The sequence below is a fragment of the Columba livia genome, chromosome Z, assembly GCF_036013475.1.
Source record: "Columba livia isolate bColLiv1 breed racing homer chromosome Z, bColLiv1.pat.W.v2, whole genome shotgun sequence".
In the NCBI taxonomy this organism is placed as follows: domain Eukaryota; kingdom Metazoa; phylum Chordata; class Aves; order Columbiformes; family Columbidae; genus Columba; species Columba livia.
The window spans coordinates 9095620-9113373 of record NC_088642.1 but is presented as its reverse complement, the minus strand read 5'-3'; the positions used below and the strand labels follow the sequence as shown (position 1 = coordinate 9113373).

At 45.6% G+C, this 17754-nt stretch overlaps 2 protein-coding genes across 3 annotated transcripts in view; one reads left to right on the top strand and one right to left on the bottom strand.

The window, feature by feature from the left end:
• Positions 1 to 646, bottom strand: part of UBAP1 (ubiquitin associated protein 1) — a 38231-nt gene extending 37585 nt beyond the window's left edge. Inside the window, exon 1 of the mRNA XM_065047047.1 lies at positions 442 to 646. The gene's annotated coding sequence lies outside the window, so the exon portion shown is untranslated. The remainder of the gene's footprint in view (positions 1 to 441) is intronic.
• A 1839-nt stretch (positions 647 to 2485) lies between these two features.
• DCAF12 (DDB1 and CUL4 associated factor 12) overlaps positions 2486 to 17754 on the top strand; it is a 42248-nt gene continuing 26979 nt past the window's right edge. The window contains exons 1-4 of one of the 2 annotated variants that reach the window (XM_065047048.1): positions 2486 to 2778; positions 3500 to 3754; positions 14508 to 14714; positions 15951 to 16011. In XM_065047048.1, the coding sequence (XP_064903120.1) occupies positions 2695 to 2778; positions 3500 to 3754; positions 14508 to 14714; positions 15951 to 16011 (607 nt within the window). In that variant the 5' untranslated portion in view covers positions 2486 to 2694. Of the gene's footprint in view, positions 2779 to 3090; positions 3157 to 3499; positions 3755 to 14507; positions 14715 to 15950; positions 16012 to 17754 lie in introns of those variants that run through there. The other variant, XM_065047049.1, reaches the window with a different exon arrangement.

Below are 17754 nucleotides of genomic sequence, written 5' to 3'. Positions count from 1 at the left end.
AGGAGAGGGCAGGGAAAGCAGTGTCACTGCCCCCGGGTCCAGCCCAGGACAAAGCACCAGGACCCTGACCCTGAGCCGGCCCTGTGGGCTCTCACCTCCATTAAAAGGCCCCTTCCAGAGCGGCACCGAGAGGCCGCGCAGCCGGAGCGACGCCACACGCCGCGGCAGCGCCCCAGCCCGCTCCCCTCCGGGGCCGGGACAGCGGCCCCCGGGCCGCCTGCCCCACCCCGAGAGACCAACGGCCCCGCTGCCGCTCCTTCGCATCTGCTGAATCACAGTCAGGGCGCAGACGATCCCTCACCCCGGACCAGGAGAAGCGGCGCCGAAGTCTGGGCCCGGCGGAGGGCGCAGGGAGCGGCCAGCTGCGTCCCCCCCTGCCCAGGCCCCGCTACCGGGGGAACCAGCACACTCAGCCCTGCCCCTTCCCGACCCGATCGTTACCTGCGCGGCGCCTGGCGGCCCCCAGCTGGCGGCTCTGGCTGTCCCTGCGGTCGCTGCCCACCGCCTGCCCCTACGAAATCCGCGCCGCGTCGCCACCTCCAGACCCGCGGCCGGGCGACGCCATCTTGTCTACCTGCCCTCTGCCTCACCGCCCCGGCGACGCGATGGCGTCACGCCGCGGTGACGTCACCTCAGCGATGAGAGGGGCGGGGCTAGGTCTGAGCCACGCCCTTATCCGCCGGAGGCGGGGCGGACGGGCGGGAGGCGGTGGACGGGCGGGTCCCTGTGGCAGCCGCGGGTGTGTCCGCAGGGCTGCTCGGCACCTCCTGCCTCGCACAGCCACGGCATCCTCCGGGGGCTGCACGGAGGCGCTGCCATTCGCACCTGGAGCACCGTGTGTGATGTAAAGGTGCTAGAGAGTGTACAGAAAAGAGCTGTGAAGTTGGTGAAGGGTTTGGAGAGAAAGCAGTATGAGGGGCGGCTGAAGTCACTTGGTTCGTTCAGCCTGGAGAAGAGGAGACTCAGGGGAGACCTCACCACTGTTACAGCTTCCTCACAAGGAGAGGAGGGGTAGGGACTGATCTCTTCTCTTTGGTGACCAGTGACAGAACCCGAGGGAATGTCAGGAAGATGTGTCAGGGGAGGTTCAGGTTGGATATTATGGAAAGGTTCTTCAGCCAGAGGGTGGTGGACACTGGAACAGGCTCCCCAGGGAGGTGCCACAGCCCCAAGCCTGACAGTGTTCAAGCAGAGACTGGACAATGCCCTCAGACGCATGGTGTGAACTGTGGGGTTGTCCTGTGCAGGGACAGGAGTTGGACTCGATGAGTCTTGTGGGTCCCTTTCAACTCTTGACATTCTGTGATTTCACCCCATGTGCCTCTTCCCTCAGAAGCCTTGACCTCCTCAACGCCCGTCCTGCTCCCCTTTTTGGGGGACCTGCCCGCCACGGCGCATCAGGTCACAGTGCTCAGCCCCTCGTACACCTTTGGCCAGGGGTCTTCAGCCTTCTGAGTGTGTCTTGGTCAAAATGAAGGGGTTTTGTCCAAAACACAGGTGACAGTTGTGTGTGCGAGGAGGATGTGGAGAGGGGTAAATTGTGGTAAATCATGGCTGAAAACAGCTGAACAAGAACTATCTCTTGGGCTTTTTATCCTCGGAGGAAGCTGGGCAGCCTGTGGGGTTCTTTTACAGTACTTTGGTTTGTTGTTTGTTTTTTTTGGTTTTATTTTTCAGTTTGGCTTTTCACAACACCCCTTTCTTTGAAGTTTGTTAGATGAAAGCACACACACACACAAAAAAAAACTTAAAAGAAATGTGTTATTTATCAGGAAAACACGTTTACCAATTTAACGTGACTTGAGGTGCCAAAGAGTTTCAATCAGTCACGAGCTGCCTGTTCTTGGAGTCTGCAAGTCAGATATTTCTGTCCTTCTCCTCATCCTCCTTTTCTCTGCAATGTCACTTGCAAAACAACAATAATCTGGTTTAGGTTATTCTAATTTTTGCCTCCCTAAGCATAGGAAAAATTGAACATATGAGCTACGTGGACATAAGGAAAAGCATACACCCACTCACAATAGTTTTAAAGCGGCATAATTAAATAAAATTATTCTATACGCCCTTTCATCCAGCTCTAATAAGAGAGTTTCCTCATGGAATGGGGCATCCCAATGTGCAACCAAACCGCCCCCCTGTGCACCGAAGCCCCGTGCCCACTCAGAGGAGTCGGCGACAAAGCGACGCTTCTTGTCGGCCAAACGGCTTCTCCCCTCTCGGCATCGCCCGCCGAGCCTCGGTTGATCTAAAATAAAGAATAAAGAAAATGAAGAAGGAAACGCTCCAGCCGCTGGCGGGTCCGGCGGGGTGCGGAGAGGGCTCCGCCCCGCCAGGGGGCTCCGCCCCGCCCTAACGGGAGCCCCGTTGCCTTGGCAACCGCGAACGGGGCGGTGCAGCTCGCCACCCTGCCCCCTTCAGTTGCTAGGAAACGAGGCTCTGGGGCGGGGCTGGGGGGCGGCCGCAAAGGAGCGACGTCGTAAAAAAATAAAAAAAAAGAAAAAAAAAAAAGAGTCCCGGGGAAAATGTCGTGAAGCGCGGCCGGCGGGGCCTGCGGCGGACAGTGACCGGGACCGGCGCCCCGCTCTTATATGCCCCGTCCCCTGGCGGCCGGTTCCCACTCCTGCTCCATGTGGGGCCTGGGCCGGGCTCACGGCCTCTCCTCCTCCTCCTCCTCTTCCTCCTCCTTCTGCTACTATGGCCCGGAAAACAGTTAGCAGGAAGCGGAAAGCGGCGGCCGCCGCCGCCGCGGCGGGGCCCGGGGGACCCCAGGGGGAGCAGGTAGGGTGAGGGGGGCGGGGGGAGGTCGGGGACAGCCCTTGTCCCGGGAGCGGGGGTAATTCCCGGTTTCTGGGTGTAATCCTGGCCAGGTGTGTCGTGTCCAGGTGCCGGGCCGGGGCGGAGGGCGGGGGATGTGCCCGGGAAAGGTGTTGGGGCGGGGGGTGGGAGCAGTCCCGTCCCCGGGGCGATACAGCGGCCGTTCCCCCGCTCGCTGCCCCACAGGGTCTCCTGGTACGTGCCTCCGCCGCCCCCACCGGGCGCTGCTCCCGTTGGGTTCAGCCGTTCGGGCCGTAACCGCCGGGTCCCGCCGCCCCGCCGGGCTGCGCGATGCTGCGGGGCGACCCCCGGCCGGGCCGGAGGAGGCCGATGAGCAGCGCGGTCGGTATCGGGCGGACCCCGCCGTGTCCCCCCCAGCCTTCGGGCTGCCCTCTGCTTTGTGAAGTGCTTCTCGGGTTCCTCTCGGTTCTATAGGCGTCCCGAGGGTGCCGAATCTCTCCGAGCTGTTTTTAACGCTGTTGCTTCTTTACTTAATACACATGATTAATTTTATGTTGTTGAAGGCTTTATTAGCATTCCCGAGTTATTCATTGTGTACGATATCCTGTAGGTAGTTTGGAAGACTTTGATATTTTGCTGAGAGTATCTCTGAACTCTGAAAGGTCGTGTCTTATATTTGTTCTAGCTGCTCTATCTAATTTCCATGGGTTTTTTTTCTCCACAGTATGGGTGGGATCACTCAATTCACAAAAGGAAAAGACTCGCCCCAGTAAAAAGGTCTCTGGTGTACTACCTGAAAGGTAGAGAGGTCCGGATGCAGAATGAGTCCAGCTATCACCACCTGTTACACGGATATGCAGCCCAGCAGCTTCCCAGCCTCCTGAAGGAGAGAGAATTCCACCTCGGAACCCTCAATAAAGTGTTTGCCTCCCAGTGGCTGAACCACCGACAAGTGGTGTGTGGGACAAAATGCAACACAGTAAGTGCCACCTCTCTATTTCTCTTCCCTCTGTTAATTATTCCGCCCCCACCCCAAATGGCGCTTACCGTAATCAAAGTATGTAGAATGCCAAGGAAAATATTAGGACGTAATTAGGAGCAGAGCCAGAATCACGCATAATTAATTTTGAATGAAGGTGATGGTTAATGATGACCCGTTCTCATCTGAAACTGATGGCTGTGAACCCGAACACGAGGCACAGGTTCTGCCTGACCTGCGCAGAGCGCTTCACATCTGTGTGTGGGATGGGGAGCAGCAGTGGGGCTGCGTGTTCCTCCTTGTCCTGCAAATGGAAAGTTAATGAACGTCACTGGCTTTGCGAAGTGGTTGTTGTCGTGGTTGGCAGAAGCTGCTAGTAAGACTCATTTTCGTTATGAAGGGTCTTAAACGGTTTGGTTTTATGTGTGGTTCCATGCTGATCATTTTGAAAAGCTGCCACAAAACTGAAGGCTGTGGTTGAACTCCAGATATTTGTCAGAGTAGCTAGAAATGTTCCAAGCTTAAAAAATTAATTTCAGACCTTCAGGATTATTTGTTGCTTGCTCACTTAGTGATTTTTTTTCACTCTAAGTCTGCCTTCAGTGTTCAAATAATTTCTCTTGTGTATGTAACTTTATATGCTTCAGCAAAAACTGAAACTTCTTTAGACTTTTAATATTCCCCTATAATATTTCAAATCCAAAACATCACTTTAAAATAACATCTTATGTGATTAACAAATGCAGGAGTTCATACTACTTAGGAAACATTCGAACTGTCGGAGTTAGTAGCCCAATTTCATTAGCTGAGGTTGCAGTTTCATGTACAAAGTTCTGATTGAGTTAGTGCCAAATCCCGCATTTGTTCTTTCCAAGTTGCTTAGTGCCATAGAAATAAGTCAGGCATTGTGAGGAATGTATAGGTCAAGCTGCTCATAAACCTCAAAGTATATCAGTTGCTGTGGTTGTTTCTTTGCCTCGTGATTTTTTTTTTTGCACAGAAGCCATGCTCGGTGGTCTGACTCGCAAGGGACAGTGGTATTTTTTTCTTCATTTCAGATATTCTGTTGTTAAGCATAGTTACACAGCAGGAGGCTTTCCTGCGGTAGCTCTTAAGAAGCAAGGCCTACTTGTATAATCTAAACAGTCTCTTAACAGTATCACAGTATGTTTGGGATTGGAAGGGACCTCAAAAGCTCATCCAGTCCAGTCCCCCTGCTGGAGCAGGAACACCCAGATGAGGTTACACAGGAAGGTGTCCAAGTGGGTTTGAATGTCTCCAGAGAAGGAGACTCCACAACCTCCCTGGGCAGCCTGTTCAGTGTCTGTCACCCTCACTGAGAAGAAGTTTCTTCTCAAATTTAAGCGGAACCTCTTGTGTTCAGCTTGATCCCATTACCCCTTGTCCTATCATTGTTTGCCACCGAGAAGAGCCTGGCTCCATCCTCATGGCACTCACCCTTTATATATTTATAAACATTGATAAGGTCCCCCCTTAGTCTCCTCTTCTCTCCTCTTCTTCTTAGTCTCCTCTTCTCCAAACTCTTAACAGGAATAAGCCTAAAATAGGATCTCTCTGCCTTCTTTCTCCACTTGTGTTCATCGTTTCAGCCAGTCAGCAGCCAGCGCTGTGCATGGAACAGTTTACAGGAGACAAACTCCTGCTGAAACACAAGCTCTTGAAAATCTTGCTTACTCTAGCAAGATCACTGCGTGTTTTATAGAGCTGGGATGATTTTGCTGTGTTCTGTAGCTTCTGTAGTTCCAGCACTGCTGCAGTGAAGATAAATGGACGAGTGCGTTGTTAACGCAACCTTGCAGAAAATTGTTTGGGACCAAACAATCATGGAACTGAAGAGGGATTCAACCATATTGTTGTTCCCACTGCATACACAGTGTGTGCTTCCACAGCTAGACCTAATGTGGACCTTGTCTTTTACTAAGCAAAATGTAACGATTACGGAAAAAGTAATTGTGAAAAACTGTGTATGAGTTAAGAATACTGTAATAGCTTTAGTTTGGTTGCTCTGTGTTCACATTTGAACAAGTAGAGTGTTGGATTCTACACTCTAATTATAAGATTTTCTCTCTCATCTCCTGAGTAAGCAACCTAACAAAGGAGAATTTCTTTGCTGATTCTCATATGCTCAATATGTGGCATTTAAGTTGGGAGTAAATCTAAAACAGCGTGGTTGATTTCAATGGGGTTTGCTGCATTGGAGTTGCACATAATTGAAGTTAATACAACAGAGAATATAAGCCATAGCACTCATTTTAATCAAAGCTTGAATGTCACACTGAGAGCTTTTAGCATTTAATTTATAAATTGCCCTTGGCTATGCCATGCCAGAGGATTCACTGTTTTTAATAAGTAAACAAAAATACACTCCTGTCATTGAGAAGTAAGTTTGCTTTTAGTCACTTGACAGTACTAGTCACTATAAACACTTAATAGAATATGGAGCTCTCTGTTAACTGCTCATTTTTTATGAGGGTTATAACTTGTTTAATTATTTGGAGTAACTTTTTATCCTTCAAAATATCCGTGGGTATGGTTGTGTATGTGAAATAACTTTATTGTTCTCCAGTGGATCCAGGTGCTCCCAGTTGGTCAGCTGTGAATCAAATATTTGAGTTTCTTAAAGGTGCATGCCTTTTCAGACAGATTTCAAATTATGTAACCTATATAAACATTCAGGTGTCTGAAAATTCAAAGACCATCACCAGGTCTTTACTGAGGCAGGATTCTTGTTTGCAAGAACCTCCTAGACTGGAACGGGCTACTTAATGATTTTCAGATTCAAATGAATGAGCAGGAAAACCTCTGAGAGGTGCAGATGTTTGGGGTGTGTCACCTCGGCATCTAAATTGCCAAAGGCTGATGCTGAGAGATCTCAGAAGAAGATACTGTCTGTAATCAGTGCCTTCTGTTCAAACTTCCCAGAGAAACTTCGAGACTTACGTAGGAGACAAGGTTACGGCAAAGAAAATCGGTGGACAGGAGATGGCTGAAGTTTGGTGTGGTGTGGCTGTTTTTTCATTTGTTTGGTCTTGTTTTGTTTTATTTTTTTTACTGTTTTCAGGAAATGGCAAAGACTTCTTTTTCTTCCCTTGGTTCTGTGTATGTGTTCACGATGTAGTTCTTTTGCTGATTTTGAAGTTAAGGATGAAAAAATACAAAAGCTGTAAATCATTCCCTAAATACAAGGACTGTATTAGTTTCCAGTTCCTTGAGACTATAATTGCCTCAAATATTTTTTTGCCTTTATTTTTTTTTCCTGGGCAGGCCTGATGGATGTATTTGCATTTATAAACTTCCTTACTGAATGCTCCTTTCTGGTTTCTCAGGTGGCTCTTCCAAGGCATGAAAGGGTTGCTTTCTGAATGCTAGCTGATACCTTTCCTTTCTCTGGTAGCTTCATCTGTTGCTTTGGATGCCCTGCTGTAAATCACCAGCTCTTTTTTCCTCTCAGATACTTCTAATTTGTTCAAGAGGTCCCATGTCTGTTCTGTACATCTCGTACAAGTATAACCTAGTCTTGTAGACCTGGGATTGTTGTGGTGAGAATACAATGCACAGTTACTCCTCCATCCAGGAATATGGACTCTATGGGTAAAATCATTTCCACTTGCTTTGCACATTCATGTGTCTTCTGGCTTTGCATCAAGAAGACTGCTCATTTCTGATCCCATGGAGGGAATGAGAAGTCATGCTCCTACAGTTTGTAACTCAAAGTCCACTGAACGGTGAGCGAAACTCAGTGTAAATAAACCTCTGATGCCTGTACCTGGCACTTGCATTCGCCCCTTTTATCAGTGGCTTGTGAGTAAATACCCAGGTGTTCTTTTTTATCTCAGGATTATTTGGTTTTCAGTCAACTGCATGCGATACCCGTGTCTGCCTTCGGAGCCTGGTGCTTTCTGTGCCAGGTATGGTGTGCGTGGCAGAGATGCCCTTTAGCAGCTGAAGTCTCTCACTTCTCCATCCATTGCCATCTGTTGACACGTGTAAGCTGTCTACCACCCTCTTGACATCAAACATAGAGGGCATGACACACATAAAACCTGACAAATGTGATTTTGGCAGTGAACAATTTCAATGACATCAAAGTGTGTGCCTGTTAGCTAGTAGAGCTTCAGGTTCATAGCAAAGTGGGGTATCTGATTGCATGGTCTTTGGAAATGTGAATTCAGAGTGAGTCAACTTGCTGGCTGCTTCTACTGCTACTTACTTCTTAGATGAATTCTTTATATTCTGGATTATTCCTCTTCGTGCTCTTTCAAGGATATTTAAGGCCGTTACCCTCTTGCGTCACCTGTACTGTGCAACCTGTGAGTAGGTTTTGTACCACGATTAGTGCATGTTGGTGCATGGCCGATGTACTTGCCCAGCCACTCTCCATGATATCTGAGAAGTCGTGGCCATCAGCTGAAGTCCCTGGTGACTGGAAAAAGGGAAACGTCACACCCATTTTTAAAAAGGGTAGAAAGAAAGACCTTGGAAACTACCAACCTGTCAGCCTCACTTCTGCACCTGGGAAGATCATGGAACAGATCCTTCTAGAACCTTTGCTGAGGCTCATGGAGGACAGGGAAGAGATTTGAGACAGCCAGCACAGCTTCACTGAAGGAAAATCCTGCCTGACCAACCAAATGGCCTTCTATGATGTAGCGACTACATCGGTGGACAAAAGACAGGGCTATGGATGTCATCTATCTGGACTTTTGTAAAACCTTTGACATGGTCCCCCACAACATCCTTCTCTCTAAAATGGAGAGATATGGATTTGATGGGTGGACTGTTCAGTGGATGAGAAGCTGGTTGGATGGTCGCACCCAGAGAGTAGTGGTCAATAGCACAATGTCTGGATGGACACTGGTAACAAGTGGTGTCCATAAGGGTCCATATTGAGAACAGTACTGTTTAATATCTTCATCAGTGACATAGACAGTGAGATCGAGTGCACTCTCAGCAAAGTCTGCAGGTGACACCCAGCTGAGTGGTGCAGGTGACATGCCTGAGGGACAAGATGCCATCCAGGGGGACCTGGACAAGCTTGAGAAGTGGGTCCCTGTGAACTTCATGAGGTTCAACAAGGCCAGATGCAAGGTCCTGCACCTGGGTCATGGCAACCTCTGGTGTTAATACAGACTGGGGCATGAAGGGGTTGAGAGCAGCCCTGCTGAGAAGGACTTGGGGGTGCTGGTGGAGGAAAGATTGGACATGAGCCGGCAATGTGTGCTCACGGCGCAGAAGCCAGTTGTATCTTGGGCTGCATCAGAAGGAGCATGTCCAGCAGGTGGAGAGAGGTGATTCTACCCTTCTGCTCTGGTGAGACCCCACCTGGAGTCCTGTGTCCAGCTCTGGAGCCCTCAGCACAGGACAGACATGGACCTGTTGGAGAGGGGCCAGAGGAGCCACAGAAATGATCAGAGGGCTGGAACAGCTCTGCTGTGAGGACAGGATGAGAGAGTTGGGGTTGTTCAGCATGGAGAAGAGAAGCTCCAGAGACACCTTACTGTGGCCTTTCAGTACATAAAGGGGTTCTATAAGAAAGATGGGGCCAGACTTTTTAGCAGGGCCTGTTGCACTAGGGGAAGGGCTGATGGTTTTAAACTCAAGGAGGGGAGATTCAGGTTAGACATGCGGAAGACATATTTTACAAAGAGGGTGGTGAAACACTGGCCCAGGTTGCCCAGGGAGGTGTTTGATGCCCTGTCCGTGGAGACATCCCAGGCCAGGCTGGATGGGGCTCTGAGCAACGTGATCTAGTTGCAGATGTCCCTGCTCATTGCAGGGGGGTTGGACTAGACAAGCTTTGAAGTTCTATTTCAACCCAAACTATTCTGTGATTCTGTGTTCAAATCTACACGGAAAAGGAGTGTACCAGTTTGATAGCTTAGTCTTTAAAGAGTCCATGTTTCTTTGGGGTTTGCCATATATTAGTTAATCTGTATTGCCATAGAACGGAAGAACCTTATGCCAGGCGTTTTATGAACATAGAAAGAGGGATGTTTACAATCTGAATAAAAGACAAGACTGAGAACTGGGAAAAATCAAACATTGTTACCCAGTGACCAGCAATACTGTTTGTGTAATGACACTGTAACCATTGTCTTGCCTTTGTTTTGTTAGCAAAACCCCCAAATTTGTAGGAGAGCAACTATGTCATTTTCCAGCTTGGCTGAGAGTGAGATTTTTATGACCAGCTTCAGCTGATCTGGAGTTGTGCTGTTCCAGAATGGGATGTTCCCACCTGCTCGTTCTTGCTGGCACTGATGTGCCCGTGGCTGGGGAGTCAGCTGGATCAACTTGCTGCTTTGTGTTCGGATGGGTTTTCCTGTAGGGTCAGTTTTCACCTAATGCAGAGATGTTATCCAGCTTATGTTGCAGCTACCTGAGGTCTAGTAGCTGTCACAAGGGTGATGAGACTGGGTGGGTGAGGAAGAATCACATGGATTCTCAAAGGTTGGCTTAAGCCAATTGTGAAACTTAACCACAATCAGTTCTCTCTCTTAGTGGCTCTGTTTTTAGCAAGGCAATGTGTTTGTCTTGGGTTTCTTTCAAACATTAGTGTGAATGACAAGATGTGCCTGTGATGTTTTGAGAGCGGTATGTGAAGAGCTGGAGAGCAGTGCATACCGTGAGCCCTTCTTCCTCTGTGAAGAGTAAGCACTCTCATGCAAGTTTCAAATCTGCATCCATCCTGCTTGTGTAATAAAAACGTGTAGTTCAGAGTAGCACGTTTTGCTTTTGTTCCAATTGATTTGCACAATCAGCTAAAAGATCAGGCTGCCTGTCCATCTGCTCTGTGTGCAGGGGTGGCAGCAGAGGACACCAGGGAGTCTATATGCTGTCTGGAAATGGCATTTCGTAGGCCCGTGTTTTAGTCTTACTGTATAAAGTCAGTGCTTTCCATTAAAAATGCGTGGAAAGGGGTCGTACATTTAATGAATTGATACCTTTGGTTATTTATTTTTTTTCCCCGTAAGCTGTTGTCTCCAAAAGACAGATCAAGAAGTGGAAGCAGACATGACAGAAGAGCCTGCCAAACCGTTCTGCTGTCAGTATTGTATATAAGAGAAGAGCAGATTTTTGCAGCTCAGGCTCTGGTCCTCAGATACTCGATTCCCTGCCACAGCATTAACTTTTGGCAAGTTGATTAATTAAGTTTCCTAGTCAATGAAGTGAAGCAGTTTTTTTTATTAATTTGATCATAAGCAGTTCTAAAAGGGGACAGCCACATAGAAATTGTATGGGAGCCATTTGCGAAGATTACTTTTCACCACTTCTGCAAACCAAAATAAAAATAAGCATACAGCAGGTAATCTCATGGGGTGTGAAAAGTAAGGCCAGATCATAATAATTCATGGCTATGACAACTATAGTACCCAGCCATGGCTGTTTGCCTTGATCCTTGGGAGATAGCACTGTTGTATGCTGTACCTCTGAATTGCTTTAAAAATAAGAGTGAAGATGAATTTCTTGCTGTCATGTCATCCAGCCTATTTCCTTGTTAGTACAAGGTTGTCCTGCAGAGAACGTGACAGCTGAGTTTTTCACAGATGAAGTGTGGTCCTCGGCCTTCTGGCGGGTGGCACAAGCAATCCTGGCTTACTAAATTTGGCATGTTAAGTTATTTGGCACGCTAATGGCTGACGTGTACATTTTACTAGCAGGAAGAACTAAATTATGTGTAAAGCTTAAAAACAAGGGACAAATATGCACTGTCTGGAGGTTGGTGGGGGTTTACTGCATCCAGGAGAAGTTTTTGTGGATGATTTTTAGCTTCTATATGATGAGTAGCTGGGAAAGAAGTTCTATTCCTGCTTGAGATAAAGGAAAAAAAAAAAAAGTATAGTTCAGCTATGGGGGCTTGGGAAAGAGTCTTAGAGGCCAGGCTGCTTTGGGGTTATTTGCAGATGTATTGAAGGTACCAGTTTGGTTGGAAGAAGTAGGCCAATTTCTGGTTTTTTTTCTTTGAATTCATCATTTTATACTGTGGTTTTGTCTCTACTTTATTAAAAGCAGTTGGATATTTTGTACTTTGTTTACTGTAGTGTCTTTAAAACTCTTAAAACAGTATTTAAATTTTCTGCATTATTAGCTGGGTGCCTATCTTGCTTCTTAACATTTCTCCCTTTTTCAGATTTAGAAGTGTCTGACTACTGTTTGGCTTCTCTTGGCTTCTGTTCTCTGTATTTACAGGGAAAATTTCTTGGCAATCAGTGGTGCAGTGTGAGCATCTGGCTTCCTGCCCTGCCCCAGGTGATGCAAGAGTCCTAGCATACGCAGACAGTGCTTGCTTATTTTATTCTAGGGTAGGGATGGTTGTTTTTAAACTACCCACAGTGTGCCAAGTTCTTTACCAAGCAAGGGGAGAAGTTGCTGCTTAAAACTGTACAGCTGAAACTACAAATCCTGTCCCTTAACCGAGTGAATTTTCTTGCCCGAAAGGCAGTTGCTGTTCTGTTTGAGGTAATACTGTGCAACCAGAGGAGATGTGAGGAAATGACAAAGCAATTCGAGGGCTAAGGGTAGATTAGAGTGGGGTACAGCAGGTGAAAGCACTGCAAAAAAAAGCCATCTTGTTGCTGCTTCTGAGAAAATCTTAGTTTTGAAACTTGTTATAGGAGAATGACGTCGAGGTTGAAGATCAAGGGCAGAAATGTGCGGGTCTGATGCTTCAGCACTGTGTGTGTCAAAGTTCTTTACCTTTTCAGCCCGCTTAGGTTGGAGTTTACCTAAAGGAATTTTGCATTAGAGTGATCTTTATTAACCTTGTATCAAGCAGGGATGTATGATAGTGTTGTCAGACTGGAGAATGGGAAAGGTTTTTAATTTCAGTCCTCATACCTGTTGAGATGCTCTTTGAAGTGTGAGTCTCTTACAGCTGAAGCCCAATTTTCCTGAGTCTGTGGACATCCTGAGCTGTGGATGTGTTTTCCTAATTAGCACTTCTGTTGCCAGCTTTAGGACTTGCAGATGACACATGCAGGCCTTAATCTTAGCTACTTAAATGCTGATTCTGTGTTTTGTTTGTTTGTTTTTCAGTAGTTGGGGGAGGGATAGGGAAGGGAATGGTGTTTCTGCTGGAAGGAAGAAGGGGAAGGACAAGAGAGGATGAGAGGAGAAGGAATTACTGGTACTGATCCTATAGTGCAAGTGTTAATTTTCAGGGATGCGGTTAGGGCAGAGGCACTGCTGTGTGCATCGTGCTCTTACCAGCTGTCTCAGACATTGAACTGCATTCTAAATTTTGGGAGAAGTGAGGAGTGCCTCCCTCCTGCCCAGCTGCACTTCAGCTGTTGCCTGACCCCACACCTGTGTGCAGAGCAAAGAACTAAGCAGGAGAATTTAGTCCCTGTGGGAATAGTCATCTGTGCAAGACTGCTGCCTACCGAGGAATAGCCATTGTGGGTTGAAGGTGATGCAGAATTGTAGACACAACACAAGTGTAGTTCTAGACGCAACACAGAAATAGCAATGAACAAATTTCTGCTCTCTCTGCAGAGTGAGTATACCATGCTGTACCATAGTTTATCAGGTTTTGATTTGACATTAATATCTGCTAGTTCGGTACATCAAGAATAATGTGCAGCTACACTTTCTTGGTCTGTGAGCAACTTGTACGTGTAACTTCTCCCTGAGAACGTCTAGCTTTCTCTTCCTGACAAAGGATTTCAGAACAATTTATTTTAGGTGTGCATTTTTAAAATAACAATGGGTTTTCTTTTCTATTGCTGTTGCCTTCTCCATCTTCAGTTTACTTCCAGAGGCTTTGTTTATAGAAGGGACAGACTTAGGGAGGGGCATGGAATGGAATTTAGTTATAATCCTAGGCTGTGATTCTGCATCACGTAGTGCCAAGTCAGCTTCAGAGCCTCCGTTTCCTTGTGTCACACCTGCCCCCTCACAAGCCTTGTCCCACCGGTTGTACCTACTTGACTGTGGGTGCAGCTGCCCCCCGGACACACAGGGAATGATCTGGCGCAAGAGCCTCTCAAATGAAAGTGCACTTTGGCAGACCATGTAAAACTTTATTCTGTTTTAGGCTGTAATGCTACGGTTGCATGTTTGAATTGGCGCATCTTTGTGTGTAATGTCTGTTTGAAGAGTTATAAGGCTTTAAAACTGAGTTTTCTGCCAAGGGGACAGTGATATAGAGGTCCAACTTCCAGTCTTTATGCATGATGAGGTAGGTAGCTAGATACCCTTTTAGATGTTCGGGCTGACAGTACTATAGTTAGTATTCTTTGAGTATCGCCAGAAAAACAACTCCAATTATATAAATGTATGAAGTGTCAGTTTGCCAAAGCAAAAAATTCATGGTAAGGTTGTTATCTGGGAGGTAAGAGATTTGTGCTGAGCCTCTTGGGCCTTCCTGGCTGTTTTGAGTCTCTCTCTCACTGCTGTGCAGGGAAACTGGAAACAATACTTTTTAAAATCATGGTATAGAACAGAGAAGGAGTTTTAGATTTAAGGGGTTTGTTAAATGGGGAACCTCCCATGACTAATTTATCTCCTCTCTCTTCCATTAGAGTGAAAACCAAATGGGATGATCGAAATAAAACCCACTAATTAAGTTAGTTTACTTGTTTTAAGAAGAGATTTATGCATTTTCAGCCATACTTGCAGCATTTGTGGATTCCAAGTTGAAAAGAATGACAAATCAAAATAGGGAGGATAATTTACCATCTTGTTTTTCTTATCCGTTTGATGATGACTTGCATCTCTTCTTTTTTTTCCTCAGTTGTTTGTAGTAGATGTCCAGACTGGTCAAATTACCAAGATTCCTATTCTGAAAGATCGTGAACCTGGCATGGTGAACCAGCAGGGATGTGGCATTCATGCCATTGAGCTCAACCCCTCGAGGACCCTCCTGGCCACAGGTGGAGACAACCCCAACAGCCTTGCAATTTATCGTCTGCCTACACTCGATCCTGTCTGTGTGGGAGATGTAAGTCAGAGTATTTGGGAAAAGTTCGTTACTACCTTGAAGTGCACAATGTCAGAGCAAGGTTAAGATTTGGGAGTCTTATAGTGGAGAGAGAATTTCTAAAAGCTTGAAAACATCCTTCCTTAGGTTGTCTTTTTTGATGAGGTACCTGAAACAAGAGAGAGTACCTAAACATATGAGACAGTTCTCAGGGTTCTGAGTCACATTTCTTCTTCCTCACCTACATTCAGGTCTACTTCAGATAACTTCTAAGTACTGAATATGTAACAAAATCCTAAATGTTGAAGTCTAATTGTGGTGGTGACCTCTGAAACTGATTTAAGTGAAGAAGCTCTTGTGAGGAACTGAAAATATGATACAAGTTCTTAAAATTTTCCCCTTCTCCAGTGCAGCTTATGTATGCATTATTCCAGAGGTGGAACTCGGCTTTAAGGATTAGTTCTAACCCAGTGGTTTATGGCAGTTTGATACACTCTGGAACTGCTTATATTTCTGAAGAATCATGAGCCCTTTTCAAAATAGCCAGTCTTAAAAAGAAAAGAACGATTACATTAGCATAGTGGTGTCCCATAAGCATTTCTCTCTCATTTCTCCTTTTTGATCAGGACTTCACATAGATGTTAACTAGAACAGCAGAGGTCAGGTCAGAGTTTCTGCAGCAGCAGATAACCAGCTGCAGAAAGGCACTACTCTGAATATTTGTATGGCTTGCTGTTCATTTGTGTGCTGCTGTGACTCTGCAGCTTTTCATACATAACTAGAGCTTTATAGTATTTTTCCCTTTAGGTTTCTCACCTGCTAAAGAAAAGATTATTGAAGTAATCGTCTTGAAAAATTAATCTGTAGGTCGTATATTGTAAACACAAGACTTTGGTTACTACTTATAGTAGGGATGTGCATTTGGGGAAATAAGTAGCTACTTTACAGAAGGAATGTTGCTTTCAAAATGGAAAATCTAAGTCCCTAGAATTGCTTTCTGTTTGTCCTTGGACAGAGACCTGTTTTTTCATCACTTAATTGCTCTCTATTCATTATACAAATCAAAATTTTTGAAAAGTTAAAATTAGTATTAGATACTTAAACTTCTCCAGCTTGATACTGGAATCTTATCTGCATGTTTTTGATGCAGGTCTGTCCTCTGAGTTTGTACTAAAAATCAGAATGAAGAATACTTACCTGCTTTGGGACCACTCTAGAGTATAATGACACAGAAAACTGTCTTTTTTTTTCTTTTAGGATGGACATAAGGACTGGATATTTTCAATTGCTTGGATCAGTGATACTATGGCTGTTTCTGGTAAAATAATTTATTTCTCTGTATTTTTTTTCCCCTCTTCAGAAATTTAAACTGATGTACCATACTTGACAGGTCTTAGGGAAAACCCTTTATCAGGACATTTGAAACTACTTGGAACTACTTTGACTATTTGAACCCTTTTTGGTCTTAATACAGTGCTTCAGTTTGTTTTATTTGTGTGTTCCTGGTCTAGATTTTATTTTTCTAGTATCACAGGGAATTTTACTGTTTCCCGTAGGTGTTGCCATGAGAGGTTGTCTGAACACAAAGAGTAACAGGAAGGGTTTCCACACTAGAATAATAATTTCAAGAGGGGTGTTGGTTATCAGATGGTAACTTTGGAATGGAGCAAAACAATATCAGTTCCCTGAAATGCTATGACAGGCTAATTAATGAATCCTCTGTTTTGTCAAGCTATTAGTACACGTGTGTGTGGATATATACTATGGCAGTAAATACAGAAGGCTGTAATAGGAAAGGTCAGTTCTTGACTTTTTAGTAACCAGTTGAACAATCAGTCAACTTCATAAAGTATTACTTACTTGGGTGAAGGCAGCAATACTGATATGCTCTTGCATTCATTTAGTGGTTTACTGTCTGTGCTGACAGAGTGTAGTATTCTGTACAAGGAGGTATCCAACTGCAGGTGACAGAAGGTTGTAAGAGTCTCATATAAAACTCAAATACTTGAATTGTTAGTTCAGTAAGATTCTTATTTTCAGAAAATAAAAAGCTAATCCAGGAATCTTATTTTCAATTTAATATCAAAATTGATTCTTCCAAGTCTCCAACCCAGATATCTGCATTGAAAGCCACTGTCAGCTGGTAAGCTTGAACAGCAGAGGGATTACAGATGTCCAAGGGAAAGATAAGGACCCAGTGGAACAGAGAGGCACAGAATGTGAGACTGAACTGTTTCGCTCTCGGTGTTTTATCCTTGCTCAAGGGTGGAGGTGTGAGTAGAAGACCGCTGTGCTCTCTGTTGTTTGAGGCTTACAGCAGGATGTAGGTTCTGGTCTCCAGACCTGAGACATCAGGGAAGACTCATTGAAAGCAATTTGCAAGTCTGATTGCTAAACCGAGTTCTTCAGAACTTCACTGGTGACCCTAATCAGGAGAAAACAAAGACAACTAACTTCTGATATTGATTAATCTTACAGATTTCCATTACATCTGTAAGTGCGGAGCAGAAATATTTGAACTCCAAACATGGAGGTTATAGCAAATATCATTGCCTGAAATAAAAAACGAAATACATTTTTGGTGACTTTCTTGGGGCAAGCTAAATGCCACAGAAAGGAGAAAGGGCATTTAGTCGTATGGCAGATCACACCAATCATGTAGCCTGGGGTCTGAGATTTGGCAGTGTACTTTTTCCCTGCCATCAGAACTGTTGAGTGCAGTACAAAGAGAACCAGAGACTCAATTACTCCTTTTGCTTGTGTTAACTTCAACAAGAACAAGGCCTGTAGAACCTTCAGCAGTGTATTTCAGTATTCCCGAAGTATAAAATTAAACTCTTGACTAAACTGCCAGAGCTCAAGGAGAATGTGTCATTCTACTGAGTTGTACTGGCTGGAGAAAAAGCTTTCCATGGCAAAAGCTTCAGATGGCATGAATAATAATTGCCAGGATGGCATGAGCCTAGGCAACAAATTATGTTCTCCTTGGCTTCAGGGCTATCCAGTTGAACAACATATGTTGACTTTGTCCCCTGCCAGGGCTATTAAAAGGGACAGCTTC